This window comes from Diprion similis, chromosome 10, assembly GCF_021155765.1.
Source record: "Diprion similis isolate iyDipSimi1 chromosome 10, iyDipSimi1.1, whole genome shotgun sequence".
Classification (NCBI taxonomy): Eukaryota; Metazoa; Arthropoda; class Insecta; order Hymenoptera; family Diprionidae; genus Diprion; species Diprion similis.
This window is the reverse complement of record NC_060114.1, coordinates 15,717,585-15,737,080: the sequence shown is the minus strand read 5'-3', so window position 1 is coordinate 15,737,080 and position 19,496 is coordinate 15,717,585. Positions and strand designations below refer to the sequence as shown.

At 37.7% G+C, this 19,496-nt stretch overlaps 1 protein-coding gene across 1 annotated transcript in view; it reads right to left on the bottom strand.

The window, feature by feature from the left end:
* Positions 1-19,496, bottom strand: part of LOC124411793 (semaphorin-1A-like) — a 134,650-nt gene that overhangs the window by 41,603 nt on the left and 73,551 nt on the right. Inside the window, exons 3-4 of the mRNA XM_046891231.1 lie at positions 2,963-3,059; positions 2,157-2,208 (exon numbers count right to left, since the gene is read on the bottom strand). Coding sequence (XP_046747187.1) covers positions 2,157-2,208; positions 2,963-3,059 — 149 coding nt within the window. The remainder of the gene's footprint in view (positions 1-2,156; positions 2,209-2,962; positions 3,060-19,496) is intronic.

Genomic DNA, 19,496 nt, shown 5'->3' with positions numbered 1-19,496 from the left:
ATAATATTTTGAAGTGGCGTTGCACGAAGCGCGGTTTAAATTTTTTGTCACACTTTCGATTAACCCGTCGAAATTGTGTTCAATTTATTTTTATACTATTTATTCTTCTTCTACATCTTTAACAAACAAGGCGTGAAATTTGCGCATCTAATAAAATAGAAATCGATCAACGACCCGTGTCAAATCACACCTGAAATTTGTTTAAATTTGATCGTTCTATTGTTGTCGATGTTATTTTTATTCATTTATTTATTTCCTCCGCAGGCTTTCCCGATATTTGACCGGAAACAAGACGAAGAGACGATTCTTCTCACGGCAAGTAAGGGAAAGTAACACAACACGCCTGCGATATCAGCGTTAGTCAACCTTTGATCGCTGCTGTTGCTGCCTGTTTTGTTTGCGGTTTTGCAGATATCAGCATTGAGACGTTTGACCGATATAAAACCGCCGGTAATAATCCCGCCTCTATTTCCAATAGGATTTCTCCTGCAATTTCCCCACCGCACGATTATTCTGCCCTGGATAAGATAGGATATAGCGTGAACAACGACGAATGACGGAAAATGAAAGTAGGTACGCAGAGTGAATTCCTAACGACTGCACGTTTCGTCGTCTGACAAAATTCAATGCGCACGCGCAACGATCCGAGATGAACTGTTTATAACCTCAAAATTTTTTGGTTAAAGACAGTTGGTCACCCTGGCAAACAGCTGCTCTCGGATTACGGCGCGTGCGCGTTAGATTCTAGCAGACGACGGAACGTGCATTCGTTAGAAATTCACTCTGTATATCTAAGCAGGAATGGCAAGAAGTTTGAACAAATTGCTAAATTGTTCTTTGTTCTACAATTATACACATATCGTGATAATGCAAAGTAAGATATAAATTAAAAACAATATCTCGCCATGTTTTCGATCTCCGATAATTTTTTATCTGATGAAAGAGTTTTGCAAAAAAAAAAAAAAAAAAAAAAAAAAAATTTCACAGTACATATTCAAATTCCACGATGTATGGAAAATTCTTTTCAACCTGTAGAAATATTTTTCGCCTGTATATTTATGATATATCAGCACGAAGCAACAGAAAAAATAAAGAAGGAACAGAACAAAAAAAAAAAAAAAAAAAAAAAATTGCAAAAAGAAAAACTCGCAACGACAACAACGAGGGGTAATAAATAATACCGAAATATTTAATTTAAACTTTTATACAGAGAGTATAATAAATTGTGCGGTCATCGGTTTTGTCGAGGGGGAAAAAAAAAGATGCCGGATAACGGAAGGATGAGAGAAATCAGAAATAAATCTCTTCGAAACAGCAGCTCACGAGCACTTGAAAAATAATATTTGTATCATAAATAATATGTCCTGATGAATAATATGAAAATAGATTTTGGTTACCCTTGAAATTTAATACTGGAATAAAAACAATTACCAATATTGCGGAAAACAATGAAACCTGTGACATCAAGCTAATCAATATAATTTAAATCATTATTAATTGTGTTACCGTTTTTTGCAATATCATATTGCAAAATCTATCTATTGAATAGCGATTTTGAAATTTTATTTCATAGAAAAATAGAAATTCTCTACATTACTGTAACGAGGTTTAAGGAACTTGACTTCGAAGACGCGGCATTGAATATACGTATGGGGCGTTCCAAGCCAAATCGGATAGTTTGAAAAATTTTGATTTTTGATTTTCTGAATTTTTTTGTATATTTTAGTACCCCTCAAAAAAGCCTTTCGGGTAAATTTTTCAATTTTTTTTGATTACTTGTTAAAAAAAAATATCAAATTTCCGAAAAAAAATGTGAATCATAAGAATAAATTCTAATTATAAAGTTACTGTAAAAACATTTATAAAATGTATGAAGCTCGTTTTCAGGCTGTTTATAATAAGGTGTCAAATTTTTTCAACAGTTAGGCTCGATTTCGAGTTTGTTTTTTTTTTTTTTTTTTGCTTTTATTTTCAATCAGATTCTGGTACCAAAATTGCCAAATATCCAGACTGAATCTCTGTTTCAGGAATTCGTGGGAAAGTTCTGCGTATCTTGCAAAATTTCCAAAATTTTTCCCTCGATATTCAAAATATTATATATATGTTGCTCTGCACACGAGAGCGTCTCTGTTAATAAATTTTTTTTTCACATTTACCTGATCCGGTATTTCCGCCAGGTTGTGAAGACTGATGTTGTAAATGGTGTTCCTGAAACACAAGAGGGGAGAAAAAAGTTTCAGATTCCGTTAACCGGACGCTGTTCAGAGCAATTCTCGCATGACATTCGTGATTCGCTAAATCCGTATAATAAAGTGCTTCCAGAGTCGCCTCAGGCTTCATGGCAAATTATTGCAAATTAGACTCCCAAGACTTTTAAGGGAGATGATTTTTGCATTTAAAGATACTCTTCCTTTTTTTTTTTTTTTTTTTTCTACCTCACTTTTTATCTCGTTACAGTTTATTACGGTATCAAGTAAATGCTTTCTTTGTTTTTGATGTGTTTTTTTTTTTCGTTTTCTCTCTAGCTTTTCAATATGTACATATATCGCGTGCCAAATGCCAAAAGGGCGTATAAAAAAAAAAAAACTTTTCCCCGTTCAACTTAGAATCGCTCAAAATGGAAAGATCTGTAAAAAAAATTTTTTTTGATTCACCAACGCGAAAAGGGCGTATCTCAAAACATACGCTTTCCTAAAGCCAAAAGGACGTACAAAAAAAAAAATTTAAGTTTCGCTCTGCAGCATGAAAAAAAAAATTTTCCAACTTTTTTCTCGACATTTTTTTTTTTTTTTTTTTTTTTTTTCAAAGTAATCAATTTTTTTTTCATTTGTAGGCTTAGAATATGTTTACAAAGCGATTGACTAGAAAAAAGAAAAATATATATATATATATATACACGTATACGCCCTTTTGGTTTTGCAAAGCCAAAATTACTGTGTAATTTTTTTTTTATAATCGTTACCTGGCACCGATCAACATGGAAGTCCCCGTCCGTTCCAACAGCTTAAAGTGTTCGACGTGGCTCTCATTTCCCAGGAATCTCTGGTCCACCACGTCACCTGAAAAACAAAAATGGGAAATGTTGAAAATTAGTCGAATCTAGAGGTGTGGATAATAAAAGACGAAAAATTTCAGAATCACACAACCTTATTCATAGGATTGACAATTTTTTTTTATCGTTTGCACGGTGTAATTAAATGTAGTGATTATAATAAATCAGGAACTGTTCTGTCGAATTCGCATTTTATTCATCTTTGAACCAATAATTGTAATTTTACATGATAATATCGTTAAAGGTGAAGTAAAAAAAAAAAAAAAAAAAAAAAAAAAAAACTTTGCCAAAGCTGTTATTAATAATATTAAGAGGTGCTTATTTTCGATTTTCCATTTCCCGTTTAAATAACACCGAAATTTTTTTTTTTTTTTCATTTCATAGTTTTCGGAAAGTTGAAACACGGTGTTCCGTCTATTGAAAATGTCTCAAGTGTTGTAAAAAACACAGAAAAAAAATTCGTCACGTCATGAGCTCGGGTGTAAAAGCGATAGAAATGAAAAATAAGACGTTGGATAATTTTGTTGAAAAAAAAAAAAAAAAAACAAAAACCATCGATTTCCAGATCGTACCAACTAATCGCAAAAAATTAATGGTTGGAGTGAGAGAAAAGAGTGAAGAAAAAACAATAAAAAAAAAATCTGAAAGAAAAAAAATTCAGTAGTTCTTTTTCGAGGTTGGATAATCTTGTAAAATAAATTCTTGAAGGGAGAAGAAAAAAAAAATTTCAAGGGTAAATCATTAGTCGGGTTGACACGAAAAGCCCCCATATACATATATATCTATATCTATATATCTATATATATATATATATATATGGTATATACCTAAAATAAGCTCCAGCTTTGGGTGTACATTATTTGTGGGTGCCTTCTAAATCCCCTCTCCCCGATTCTCAATTCCCCAAGGTAGGTGAGGTGAAAGTAAGTTTGTAAATTAACCGTGATACTGTAGTATAAGTGCGAAAAGCCCGAATCGGGGGGGTGAAAAACAAACAAGGGGAAGATGAAGGGGGTTAAAATCGATGAGCGAGATGAAGAGCGAGGAGAAATGGAAGAGAATAGGGGAAGGAGGAGGGAGTAAGAGGGGGTCTCGGAAGTGGCGCGACGTGTCTGGAGTGTCCTGCAGGAAGAGGAGGAGGAGGAGGAGGGGGAGGAGGTGAGGTTTCAGGACTAATCCTACGGGATTCCCGGTTGTCACATGCCTGCAGGGACGACCAATTAGTGTATCCCGGAATTCATCCCGCTTCTCAATGAATTAATCTGCGTCTATCTGTTTATCTTCACAGCCGGCTCTTCGTCCGTTGTGTTTGTGTATGTGTATATATAGGGCATTCCAGGTCAAACGAACGGGTCACTGGCCTGACCCCCTGGAATCCTGACGACCGATAGATTGTTTCGTTCGTTTCGAACAAAAATAACATTTTCAATTTTTAGAAGTTTTTCTGCCATTTTCTATTCCGTAAGTGAATGATATATATATATATATATATATATATATATATATATATATATATATATATATATATATGTATGGGACATTCAACGTCAAATCAACCTGAGTCTGAACTTCGACCTCTTCAATTTGGTTCGCGATTTTTTATACGATAGTTTCGACTCCGGAAGGCAGTAATTTTTTTCTAAAAATCTTTCGAAACCATCGGAATTGGCTCCAATTTTCGAAAACGAGCATATCGATCGACACATTTTAAATATATGAAATAATTCTAAAAAATCACGTGCCAGGTATAAAATTTTTGTAGCCTTCAGCCACAGTGGATCGGCGTCTTTTTCTTATTTTTTCGAACTTTTTACAAAAAAAAACATGAATAAAAAAAATTTCTTTTTAATAATCAAACATTTTCAGACGTAACGTCAGAATTTTTCATAATTTTTCAGATTTTTAAATTGTGTCGATCAGTATTGATCATTTTCAAAAATCTTAGATCATTATTTCACTGATTTCGGAAAAATTTCTTGAAAAGAACACAAATTAGTGCTTTCGAGAGTGAAAAGAATCATATAAAAAAATAGCGGGTCAAATCGGAGAGGCCGAGTTTTAGACTCACGTCGATTTGACGTGGAATGCCCCATAATTGTTGTATCTGCGCTGGGAGATCGATGCTGATCGGGTTTATTCGCAGCATCAGATACCGTCAAATTGATACCGACTTGTTACATCCGGCGCCCAAAAGGAGAGAAATTCCCACAAGCCCAACGGGTGGAGATTGAATAACGATAATTGACAACAAACAGTAATTAAGCAGAATAAATTAGCGAATTGACAAATCGAGTCATTAGCTGATTTTTTCAGAAAAACAAAGACGGTAAACAATTACAGCCACAGGAGTTCGTTAATCTTTTCTTTTTATTCCTTATTTCTATTATTTTTTTTTTCTTTCTCTTATTCTTTTCAACTAGTTTCTCGTTTATCATCTACATGTAATCGATGCAATCGATTTTTATTTCAATTTACAAACAGCTAAATTACGTCCCGCGACGTAATAGTCGCTTGGTTTTTCGCTATCCTGCAGACCAATTAATGTCACGCTTCGTTGGCTGAAAAGAAAAAGCTGCATAGTGTGTCTCTGGGAATAGATGAAAAATATGATCGATACTAGCGGTGAAGAAAAAATGCGCCAATTTGATGTAGCCTTAAGTGATAAGAAATTAAGACAACTAACAATAAGTGAAAAAAAATAAAAATAAATAAAACAAATTGAGTACTTATAAGCATCGGGGGAAAAAAAAAAAAAATCGGACAATTTTAAAGAGTGATAATTTTACCGAATTTTTCAGACTTTGAACATTTCCTTAAGATTGCTTATTTTTTTTTTTTTCTTTTTAAATCGTTGTTCGTAAGCACTTTGGCGAGAAAATAAATAAAAAAAACACATTGAAGCGTGTAATGATAGGTCAAAAAAAAAATTATCACACTAGAACGAATCGGATTGAAATTTTGGTTTATCGTTCGTTGGATTTTCATCGAAATCATATAATTTTCAGAAAATCTTCCTAAAAGCTTTTACAAGATCCTTCTTGTTGGAATATAAAAATCACTGTTAAATTTCCAGATCACTGTTAAACTCTTGGTTCACTTATTTTTTCTTCATTATTATAAACATTTTTTTACTTATTTATTTTTAACCCAAAATTGTCTTCTCACTCGTTAAGTATGAAAATTTAATGAATAATCACAGCGATTTCGATGATTGTAATAATATTATTAAACCCATGGAAAATACACCGAGTCACTTGGAGCCGTAGCTCAACTTTAGTCGAAAATAACTTCAAGGCATATTGAAAGCTACAAAGTGAAGAAAAAAAAAGTAAAAAAAAAAAAAAATAATCTTTCAAGTACTTCAATCTTTTAAAGATAAATATTATTTTTGAATTTTGTTTTTTCTTCACACCTTGTATAATCTCTGTTTATGTTTTCAAACTACACTCACACGTTCTGAGAACGGTGGTAGTATACCCCTGATTTTTTTTCTTCTCGATCGAACGCCTACACTTGGAACGGTGAATGAAACTTGGATCAAACAAGTTGAGGTAGTTTAATTAATGTAGGAAAATTTTTATCCAGTCTAATAGTATTCTTCTGCGTGAAATAATATTGGAATACTGCGCGTATGCACGAAAAAGCGTTTTTGTTGTTCGATTACGTGTATTAAGCATATACAGAGTGAATTCTTAACGACCAGACGCTTTTCTATATGCTAGTCTCTACTGCGCATGCTCTAGAATCCGAGAGCTGTTATCTGCCAGGGCTACCAACCGTGATAAATTCAGACGACAGTTCACCGCGATGAATCTAACCTCAAAAACTTTCACAGCTGATCTAGACTCGACCGTTGGTCATTCTCTGCTGTGAATTATCACGAACAAAAGCACTCGTATTCGGCCAAGTATAATTTTTGAGGTTAAATACATCGCGGAGAACCGCCGTCGTCTATAGATTTCAAATTTCCGCCGGTTGGTAGCTCCGCCAGAAATGAGACAGAAACATTTTAATCCAGAGTATACTTGATGCTCAGAGAAACAGAGCTGTGTTCCCGATTTCACAGTCATCTCGAACGACCCGAGGGTGAAAAGAGCTTCCACGATTTCTTGTAGACTGATCGCGTGTCGGTCGGTAATGCAGAAAATCGCGGAAACTGGATAACTAAAACGTACATTATAGGCCTGCATATCCGGGTCACCCGACCCTTGTCCAAAGATTATGAATAAATAATTAATCCAACGGAGGTTGCGTCCCGGCGACGTTGCAGGGCTTGAGGGCGTCGCGCCGGAGTTAGATCTCTATGTACGTTCCATGGCGCGGTTATACCTGTGCGTTCATGTTGCCTATCCGCAGAGTTTATGGAGCGCTCATTGTCAGACCGGAACGTCTAACCCTCGTTTCAAACTTCACCGCAACAGACAACACGGTTTAACACAGACAAAGTGATCATAGTAGCTCTCCTCCTCCTCATCCTCATCCTCATCCTCATCCTCATCCTCATCCTCATCCTCATCCTCATCCCCATCTTCCCTCCCACGTCTCTGCTCCACATTCAAACTTTTGAACAAGAGGATTACATTCCCTGTATAACCTATACTGTGTACAGAGTAAATTCCTATAGAGCAGACACCCCGTTGTACGCTGAAGTTTAATGCGCATGCGCTAGAATTCAGGAGCGACTGTCTGTCAGGGTAACCAACCGGCGGAAATTTGAAATTCGTAGACGGCGGTTCGCTGCGATGTATCTAACCTCAAAAATTATACTTGACTGAATACGAGTGCTTTTGTTGGTGATAATTCACCGCAGAGAATGACCAACGGTCGAGTCTAGATCAGCTGAGAAAGTTTTTGAGGTTAGATTCGTCGCGGTGAACTGTCGTCTAAATTTATCACGGTTGGTAGTCCTGGCAGATAACAGCTTTCGGATTCTAGAGCATGCGCAGTAGAGTTTGGCAGATGAAAAAAGCGTCTGGTTGTTGAGAATTCACTCTGTACATGCTTGATACATGTAATTGAATAACAAAAACGCTTCTTCGTTCATACGCGCAGTGTTTCGATATTGTTTTACGCAGAAAAATACTATTAAAAAAAATCTAATAAATTCACAAATTTGTTTTCAACAAATTATAATGTATTTTACATGGTAAAAAAAATTTCAATCCCAAATCTCCTTATCGTCCATAAATCAATTTGTAATTTACAATCGCTCGCCTGATTATTTTTTTAAAAATAGTTTTTCTATCTTCTCGCGTTTCTTTTACATAGAATTTATAACAAAAAAAAAAAAAAAAAAAAAAAAATAATTTCACCTCATTTCGAATCAAGATTCGGACGAAGATCTCGTCTCCACAGGCGGCAGTTATTTAACCTTCGTATAATTCTCGCGTTACCTGCATCATATCGGCGGTGGAAAAACGATACTCCTTGTAACCTTTCCTCGGATAATCCGATCTGCACACATCCTCAGAGGACGAAGGACGACCAAACGGTTCCTATAAGCCTCGATACAGCCGGCGCGGCGGCGGCGGAACGCTAAACTTGGTGAATGTCACCCTCGTTCCGTGTATTTAGGGACACAATATAACCTTCCACACATCCAATCTAAACGCTCGACGGGCACGAACTAGAATTTCATATTTATTATACAAGCGGAGATGGATATATGCATGTACATATATATATATATATATATATATTATATTTATATGGATGTGTGTGTGTGGCTGTGTGTTCGTGCATTACACGTACGATATCATGCCGAGAAGTTGAGTGGTGGAAAATTCGATTTGTCCTTCTCAAGATATATGTACAGAGTGACCTAAACGAACCAAAACTTTCGAGTTTTTCAACCTTCGAAATTTTGGTTTTTGTATTATATATAGTATAAACATGTAATGTGTGTTTTTTTTTCTTCATTTTTTTCCTTCTCAAACTTCTCAACTTATTTTCTTTTATCTGATATATATATATATATATATATATATATATATATATATATATATATATATATATATATATATATATATATACATAGATACATTAGGGTGGGTCAAAAAAATTATTGTTATTTTTTTTTTTTTTTTTCGTTAGTCAAGGTGTTCGAAAATAATTAATGAATTTTCATTAAAAAAAAATGACGCGATCGCGTGTGTATTTTTCAATCGAGATATCATTCACCATTATTTTTTTTTTATTTTTTTTTATTACAGATTACAGAGATAGAGAGGGAAAAACGAGATTTGAACGCGACACCGTGTATATTAGAGATTTCTTTTCACAGGGTGCGCGCAGCAGCGAGGTGATATAATGAAGTAAGAAAAGAATACGGCGGAGGAGAAATGAAACACGTATCTTACGTATTGAAAAGAAAAACAAATAAACAAATAAAAGTTGAACAAGGTTGGGTATCTCACGTGTTTCTTTTTCTCTTGCTACGTTGAGTCTTTCAGATACAGCGAAAATATAAAATCCAAATTCAGCAACCCGACCGGAAATCGAGTAACAAGATAAAAAAGAAAAAGTCAAAAAACCTCTAGATCCTGATTTGTTCGAATAATTCCGTCGGAATAAAACTCAAAACATAAAATCATTGTTATTTATACATAATTAAAAAACTTTGGAAAAAAGGCGTCAAGATTTTTCTACATCTATATATGGATTTTCCGATTTTCATTAATGATTTTTGGAACACGTGTCCATGAGTCCATGATATCCAGGAAAGGGTGGGGCAAAGTGGACACCTTAAAATTTTTGATACCTAAATAAATTTGGGGGCAAAGTGGAACCCCTGAAATTTCTTAAATAAAAATTAAAGGATAAAATTAACCATCCGAACTTTTTATTAAATATGAATTATTCGGAAATCATTTACTCGAGTAGGTAGTAATTGCACACCTCTTAACCCGAAACGTTTCAAGTTGCGCTTTACTCTCGACTCGTCAAATTGAAATAATTTTCTAAACTTGAATTTATGCTTAGGTACTTTGTTCTCAAGAAAGCTAGATAATAATTAAAAATAATTGTTCATATAAAAACTAAACATTTTATTGTATTCTGATTTTAGGCATTATTTTCTTAAGGGGTCCATATTGCCTCACCCTCCTCCCCTACTACGGTATACTGAAAATCCAGCCAATTTCCATAAGGATTCTGTGTGATCCTTTCCCTCGCGATCAACGATTCGTAAATTTGAATCCTTTGAAGTATCTTGGGGTAGTTTTTTTTTTTTTCTTTAATTATTATTATTTTATTTCTTCTTTTTTTCTGTTTGTTTGTCTTTTTATTACATTATTTGGCTCGCTTCTGTCGGTCCTTCCGAGATGTCGCGATCACCGGATATAAAGGACACACCGGGGTATATAGTTAATTCCCAAAATACTCGATGCCTGAACCCGTAGGCCTGAGAAAATGTATGAGCAAGCCGTTTCGTCGCGTGAGGAAGGAAAATATGCGCGGGTACCGGGAACGAGGCTCGGATTTCGGTTTCGTGACGCACGAATTTACCGTTTGGCAAACATTGCTTCGCTGAATCTTAGCGATTGATGCTTTTTTTTCATGGATTGACATACGGTGTCATGCACGTATATATAGGGCATACCACGCCAAATCGGATTTTGATTTTTGATTACCTCAAGTTTTTAATATTTTTCGGTTCACATCAAAAGAGCCTTGCTGGTAAATTTGGAGATTTTTTTGACAACTTGTTAAAAAAAAAAAAAAAAAAACAGAAAAAAAATTAAATTTTCAGAAAAACACTTTGAATATTTTTTATTTGTTTTTTTTTTTTTTGTATTTTTTTCTGTAAAGGCTATCTAAAAGCAAAGATTAAAAAAAAAACTTCCATTTTGACCATTATTGAGAAAGTTATGAACAAAAAACCAAAAAAAGAGCGCTTTTTTTGAAAATTTGATAATTTGTTTTAACAAGTAATCAAAAAAATCTCAAAATTCAGCAGAGAGACTCTTTCGAGGGGTCGTAAGATAATATGAAAAAATTGAGGAGATCAAGAGTCAAAACTTTTCAAACCATCCGATTTGGCGTGGAAGGCCCCAGTTACATGTATATATTACGTGTGTACGCGCCGTGATTCAAGTTCTGAACGTAGGCATATATATATTTACGAATAGCAAATGAAACGGAAATATCTGGGTAACTAGTCACAGGCTAAGAAAAAAGTAAAAGAAGGAAAATGTATCGTTTCGAATATCGCGGTTTTTTGAAACCAAAGAAATCTGAGAAACGTGGTTTTTACGGAATTTCACAAAAAGATTTGACCCAATTTTTATTCTTTCAAATTACGATACCCAACGATAATCGAAACGTTCGTAAAAATCGAGTCAGTTTCTCAGAGAATTTGACATACAATTTGAACCGTTGTTAAGATAAATTGAAGGAAAAATTTTTTCACTCCGTGATCAATATTATAATTGTATACCTAAATGAATGAAACGAATACCTTTTAAAAGTGATAAAAAAAATTATTATTGTTCGTGTAATTATTATTGAAAAAATAATTTATTTCGATTTGTATGGATAAAAATGTTGAGTCGAGTGTTACTGAGGAACACGTGGATCGTTTCGATCCCGCTTATTGCTTGTTTCCCATAAATTTTACTATTTTTATCACTCGCTATTAGACAGTCAAGATTTTTTTTTTTTTTTAGATAATAGCTTACACGTAGAAGCACTTTTGATCTTTGTATAATAACGAATTTACCAGGCATTTAGATTTTTTTCTTTTTCTTTATCACCAATTATTTTAAGTCTGATAGTTAATAATACGTGGGAATCATGAGGAAATTTAATTCCTTTCTTATTATAATATACGGTCATCATTTTTATACCTTCAAGTGTTTTTTTTTTTTCGAAATATTATAATCCAAGTCTCTCGTGTTTACGCAATGCGGTTTATAGTATAGGCAACTCTGATAATTTTTACTCGGTATTACATACAATAAATTGTCTCAGTATAACTGCTTTTCATTACTTTTATATCCTTTTGATAATTAGGATATATAGATTTTCAAATACGCCTGAACACGTGTGCGATAAATAACCAAAACGTCGTTTATATTATGCATTCTTTTTATTCCTTCTAATTCGTAAAATTACGTCGTCGGTTCATAATTCTCGAAAGCAGGCACGCAGGATGAAAATATGTGTTCTTTTTTTTTTTTTGTCCTTTCCACGAGAAACGTTTATTAGTATGTATATATATATATATATGTGTGTGTGTGTGTGTGTGTGTGTGTCTATCCATTTAATACAGAATTGACGCAATTACCGCTGATAATTGTAGAGTATTATCGCCTGTCCATGTATACTATATTCATACTCTGAAATATGCAACGACCGAATATAATTTGCCGTAATTTACAGCAATTATTACTAAGTAGATAGTGGGAAAAACAAGGGTACAACAATTTTCTTCACAGTGTTTAATACTTTTTTCAAACGCTAGAGCAATTTCTTTACAAATACTTGACTTGACGTTACGAATTTATAGTGTAAGGAAAATCGTTATTGTTCAAAAAAAAAAAAAGAAAAAAAAAAAAAATGAAAACGTAACAATTGAGCGAAAACGAAAATCTATCGAGGCAGGAGCTGAATCTTGATCAATCTATCGTAAAAAAATGTAAAAATTGAGATTGGAGAAAAGAATCTCGAGTCGAATGTTCGCGGCGGTAATTTGTTCGATGCATAGAATCAATCGGGTTGGGTCGATCAGAATCGGTGGAAGAAATACGAATGAAGAAGAATAAGAATGAGAAGAAGTCCCGATGAGCCGAGTTTTCGTCCTACAGGGACGAGATCATCCCTGACCGTGTGTGAGGGTTTGCCTTCTAGATTTTTTGCGGGGATTCGGTTGATTAGCTTCGGATATCAGGGATACTTTTTGCGCAGGTGATCCAGACTCAGACTCCTTCGAGGTTTATACGAAACCGCGCGAAATGCCGAGCGAAACGTGCAGAGCGAATCGATTCGACTCACTGATTATCGCCTGCGGTTCCTTCCCTCCCTCCCAAACTCACACAACCGTATCTGCAATCGAGCCTCCCCTCTACCTACCCCAAAAATTTATCGCCATTGAAACGACCCCCGCGGTACAATTGGCAGAAACTCTTAACCGGCTATCTCTCCCAGCAATCTCAGCAACTGACGAAGAAGAAAACTATCGAGAGATATCCGAGGCTAGCTAGGAAGAGGCTGCTCGGGTGCAGGAATTAAGGAGTTCGTGGAGCTGCCTAATCGCGCCTCCTTGGATTATCTTTTTCTTGTTTACATGTGATCGGTTGTACAGACACCTAGCCACTTGGGGGAAAACTTGAAATGTTATTTTTTTCAACCGAATGCGGAAAATGCGATTTTTCGTACCGAAATCAGTGCGAAAAGTAGTAAATTCTCGCACTGGGGCGGGAATTGATTAGCAATATGTTTTCGTGTAGTTTAACTGGAAAGATAGAACTCGGTGAACGGAATTCGATTTTTTTTAACCGAGTGCGCAAAATAGGAAGTTCCCGCACTGGTGCAGAAATTCATTTAAAATCTGTTTTCTTGTGGTGTAACTGGAAAGATAGAACTGAGTGGTGAAAATTCGATTTTTCGTAACTAAGTGCGCAAAACTCAACCCGTGCGGAAACCAATTATTTCGCGCACTAGTCTCATAATCTGGTATTTTCCACCTCAATCATCTCGGTCCAAGAAATCTACCCGAAAACGAAATCACGGATCGAAGTCTTGAATATGTAATTGAAGTCTAAGAACGACGCATTTTTTATTATCGTTATAAAGTTCTGTTTACTTTTTCAATCCTCTAACTCTCCCTCTATCTTTCTCTTTATCTTTAACAGTAGTAAGTACCAGTTTTTACTTTCAAAGAAATCTTGTTTAACAAGTTTGGGTATAATTAATTGCTGAGGGTATAAATATTCTTACAGGCTCGCGAGACTCGCTCGTGCCATTTCTCTCTTTCCCTTTTACTTTCTCCTTGTTATACCGTTCGAGTTTATTCGCAACGTAACATATTAGGTACTTGCACTGCATATGTATAATACATGCGGTGATAAAAGTTCTGCACAAAGTATTAATATTTTTTTTCTTTTATAGGGTTAAATAAGGAGGAAGAAATAAAGAAAGAATGAAAAAAGACACGCACACACAAACGCTATTCCAGGGACAAAACGTTGACGTTTATAAGTCGCTGGGGGGTGGAAATACATCTCGCTAAACACGCACGGAGTAAAATAAATTGAAACAATAAAATAGCGAGCTAAAAAGAAAAAGAGAATAATATATAAAAAAGAAAAAAAGAACTAAGAATGCGAAAAAGAACTGAAGAAAAAAATGAGAAAACGGAATTTCAACATTCTCTTCGTTGTGTACAGTTTATTCGATGTCGGGTCACGCGAACGCGTTCTCATAAAAGACTCGACAGTTCAAACTACTTTCCACACACACACACACACACACACACACACACACACATAGCCGTGAAAATTTCATTGTATCAGTGTTTTCGCTGTTTTTAAAGCAACCCATTTCAACGAATTACCTACAAACGTACAACATAATATAACTCGAATCGAAAAAAGTTTTCCACGTCTACCCCCCTCTCCATTCCCTTAACAGCGTACCGTATGGGGGGTGAGGCATAGAGAAAAAAAATTCACCCTTGTGAAATTAAATGTCCGCTGTTAAACTTTGATGCGTGTACCCTTGCCTGCGATGCTTTGGTAAAATCGATACATTATTATACACAAATACACATCGCAATGAACGCGCACTGGGTTCTTTTACAACCCTTCTCAATACGACGTCGAATCAAAATTAAATTGCGCACTTATTCCCTGCATAAATTCCATTTATATACATACTTTCTATTATATACATACACGTTTCGCTTGATTTATTTTTAGTCAAGTTTTTACGTCGTTTTTGTTTTTCTATTGCCCTTAATTTTTTTCATTTCATTTTCGTACCCTCGCATGTGGTAATTGTTAATATGTATTTCATGTATAAATTTGCGATCCTGCCTACCCCAAACCGTCATTTTTTGCTAGCTTCTTCACGTTTTCCTTTGTTTATATGATTATATTGTTTAAACAAATGATCAAATCATCAATATCGTGATTGGCCCTTATTCTAGGATAGTTGATGAGATTTCATGAATTTTGTGGAATTTTTTAGGCCAATTTGAGACACTTTTTAAAGCGTCAGGCACGAGTGACCCAATCTTACCATTTAAGGGTGCCCAAAAACACATGGTTAAGTTTTCAAAAAGTGATATTCTTTGCGGATTAGAGTTAATGGTATTGACTGATATTGCTGAATGGAAATGAGCCAGTATCCAAATTCAAAAATTTGAAAAAGAATAACCAGGAAACGTTGAAACGCACTGAAACCAGCACATTGCGTTAAAACGTTCGTTCGAAAGCCGTCGAAACTGTTAAATTCGTTGATAACAACAAAGCGTTTTGCCAAGCTCACGGGTTTGATTTACCGACCAGTAACAATCGGAATATAATATCTACTATGCGAACAATGCGACTATTGTAGTCCACCGGCATCCATATGCGCGATATCCTTGCCTGGGGTGCGTAGACCATATTGAAAGTGAAGGCTACCAGACAGACGTCTTGAGGGGCGAAAGCGAGTCTCGACGACAATAATCGTGAACCGATTTGTAGAACCAGCCTTATATTCCCATAGAGAGGTATAGTTTCAACGATGGCATAACCAGCCTGCAGGGAAATTTGAGTTGTCAAACTATTTTTCTTGGTAGTTTAGAAAGGGCGAACGATTCGAGGGTGAACTTGAAGTTTGAATGCCTCCAAGGGAAATCGTATAGTAAGGAATAAATTAACATGGAAGCTGGAGGAAAAGAAATGAGCTGAAAATCTACATCAGCTTTAAACGAAGTACACAACTTAGTTCCGTATTGAGTCCCTTTTGGACTGGAATCTTTTAGCGTTTGAACGGAGAGTTATTCAAGTATTCATAAAGCAGGTATCCAACTACCTATAGCGCTGCACTGATTATACCGTGTTTTACTTAAGATTCTTTCAACGTTGAAATAAGTCGAGCATGGCTTTCGCGGAATACTTCAACGTACGTCCTTCCATCTTCTGAAAAGGATTGACGACTGTTTCAAATGGATGCATAGTTCGGTTCGAGTGACCGTACTTTATATACTTTTACCAACTGGAAACTTCGCAGTCCACCGACGCGTTTGTAAGTGAGGAATTGCTGGAGCTGCAACGAATGCAACAGCATTCGTCTCCCCGTAAGTGCCATGCCAACTTATACTCACAGTCAGAGCACACTGGTTCGGTTGAGTTAGGTTCGGTTACGTTGCTGCGTCGAGTACATCAATGGAATAAAAGCACCCTACTGCGATCCCTCCGTCGCAGCATGAGGCGGGGGTCTCAAGTGCCGAAATACAACAGGCAACTCTGGACTAGTTTCTCACTACTTTGCCGTACCAGGAGAAACTGCTCTCTCGAATATTTCCTCTTGCATGATACATTAACGATATTTTTCGGGTACAGCTTACGAGAAGGCTCGATCTGGTGCCGATCAACAGATTGATTCGAGGAATTCACCAAGGCATGATGACTAGTGTCAAAACAAAGAAACAATCCAACTTGGTCCCAACGACAGGTCAAGTGTCTTGTGGGTAGGTAATGGTCTCTGCTCTTTATAGAACCGCAGCCGATGAAAGCGTCGGAACGTTCCGTCATTAAGTAAGGCTGATTGAACGAGCACCAGCAGCGGTAGCAGAAAGCTGAGCAGAACGATCTGATATGACGGTCTTATCGTGAACCGTGAGCGAGGATTTCCTTCGTTATCGTAACAATAAATGGGTTACAGTGTCGGTGTGACGGGGTTTTCACGTCGATTCGACTGGCGGGCAGGTATAGAGTCGAAGTAAGGAAAGAAGGAAGGAGAGGGCCAGTCGCCGATGCCGCTTCTGCTTCTCTGCTTCTGGTGCAGAAGCTTGGCTCTACACTTCCGCGCGTCTTTGCGTTTTCTTATCTCGCTTGCAAAGCCCTTCTTTGTTGGCCCCTTTTGTCCACGGACGGACCATTGTGCCACCGTAGCTCGGAGCCCTCGCGCCCCCCACAGAAACTCGAACACACACACACTCAAGTGAATCAAGGGTGGTGGGTGCACACGGGGTGTCCCCGTTTCATTCGACAGGCTCGATTATCTCAGGCTCTACTTGTGGAGAGATAGACGGAAAAACGTTGGTAACAAAAGGGGGGTTTGAGACGCGGAACAACGATATGATGTTATTTATTCATAGCTCGACTTTTTTCAACTGTTCGATGCGTTTCACCCGCGTTTCACCCTCGATGAGACGGTGTACCTTTTGTTCGTTTCCGTTATCACAACTCATTCGCCTGTGTAGATATAAAAGAAGATGATTCAACTCTGCCTTCGACGTCGCTCGACTTTATTTGCTTACTTCATCGAGCATTTCTCCTTACGGCTTGGACTCGACTGATATCGATTTCCGTTACGACTATTCTGTAAGCAAAGGTATCGAATGCCGGACAGGACAGAACGTCGCTCGGTGTAATTCAGTACCTACCTCTTTTCAAACATTCAAGTATTCAGCGATGTGATGAAAGTTGATCATGCTATGTAGCTGCCCAGTGTATCTGCTTTCAAGCCTGCCTTCAAGCCTCGATTTTCGTTAAAATCGTTTATTTCTTCTTTCCTTCATCCTGCCCGTGTACTGAAATAGGACACCCTGTACGTATTGAACCTGAATGAAGAGCTAGCTGCTCCACCGAGTGGTAAGTGCTCACATTGACGTCTGTCTGTCTGTGCGTGCTGTGTGTGTAGCCAGGGTACGTGGACAATCTTCGATGTCGTCGCCATTTCCAGCTTCGACCACTCGAGCAATCAGATCCTAAGGAGGATGGAAAAGGATACGAAGAACAAGAAGTTGCTCTGGTAGTAGACAAAGAGTGACTGCACAGTGCAGACGAGAAAGACACTGATTTATCATTCGTCTTGAGACTGCCCGTCATCTTCATCCCAGGGGTTTTCAAAAGCTTGATGTACAACGAAGAGGAGGAGATAAAAGAGCACCTCCACCAGCCACAAACAGTCCTGTAAACACCCTTGCACCAAGGGACGGTGTATCGATACCGTGTACCATGCGGTACAGTCTAGCGGTGTGCAGAGTTCGATTGAGCACCACCTCATCTCCAGGATGAGGACGGTCGAATGTGAGGCTGAATGGAAGGAGGACGTTGGATGATCACGTTTCCGACGATCCCATCGCTCACTGTCAGCCTCCGGAAGCAACCCTGAGCAATGCTACTGTCAGGCTAGAGCGAATAGGGGGCGCATGAATTACCAAGTGGTGGTGCGCGCCGTGGATATTGAGGGTGGTTGGAAGGGGGTGGGTGGAACGAGGCAAGACAGACCGACGCGATGCACGTCGGGAGGCGAGAGGATCGAGGCGCCAAAAGGGTGAACGTAGGCAACCAGCGTTCACTCCATATGCAGATATGGCTGATCATGGGCGTGTGGATGTGGCGCTCGCAGCTGTTTGGTCGCGTGAATCATCGGGTCACGCGAGGGCGACGGTGACGACGAGGAGGAGGAAGACGACAACGACGAGGGCGCTCCGTCATCACGGGAGGTAGGTACGAACCGGTACCGAACCAGGCGCCGCTCTCACCACCGGCCCGTCAAACGTCAGGATCGTATCACGACCCTCCTCACTGTGGGGAGGCGAGTGCCAAGAAGTAGGGTGAAAAAAAACAAGCTCGTGAAGGATAAGAAACGGTGATAACACCGTCGCGGCGTTCTTTGCTCGGGGAAGATGAATGCGGGCTGATTAGTTAAGGGCTGCCCGAGGAACTTTGGATAAGAAAACAAGAGACGAGAGATAGCACCCAAGTCTTGTCGATGTGCTCTTGTCGCACATTTCAGAGGGTTTCGCACTATCGGTGTTAGGGAGTTCTCTTGAGCCGTAAGAAAAGGCGATAGCTGTTACACACTCTTAAAACGACGTCACAAAATTACATTTGGACTCCTTGTCGCGGTTGGAAATTCAAATGTCATATAATATGATTTAGGGGGTAATGGTGAGTCCCGTAAGGCATGAAATGTCTTTCAGTCCTGGCTTCATCCGACACGGTAGACTGACCGGACATAATACCAGAGGCTTCATACATCGGCGAGCATGATTCCGATCGCGATGTTCGTGCCGATGTTAGAATCGTCGAAACAATTCCTGACCCCCTGCCCCCCGGGATCGTTGAACGTCATGCACGCAACCGATCAACAGAGCGAGGTATTTACACGGCTTCATTAATTCATCCTCACGAAGAGGGTAAAATCCTTGTAAAAATTTCTTCACCGTGAGTATTGCAAAACTAGAAGAGAAGGATCAGGGCTTGAGCCACACGTCCCTGACGTA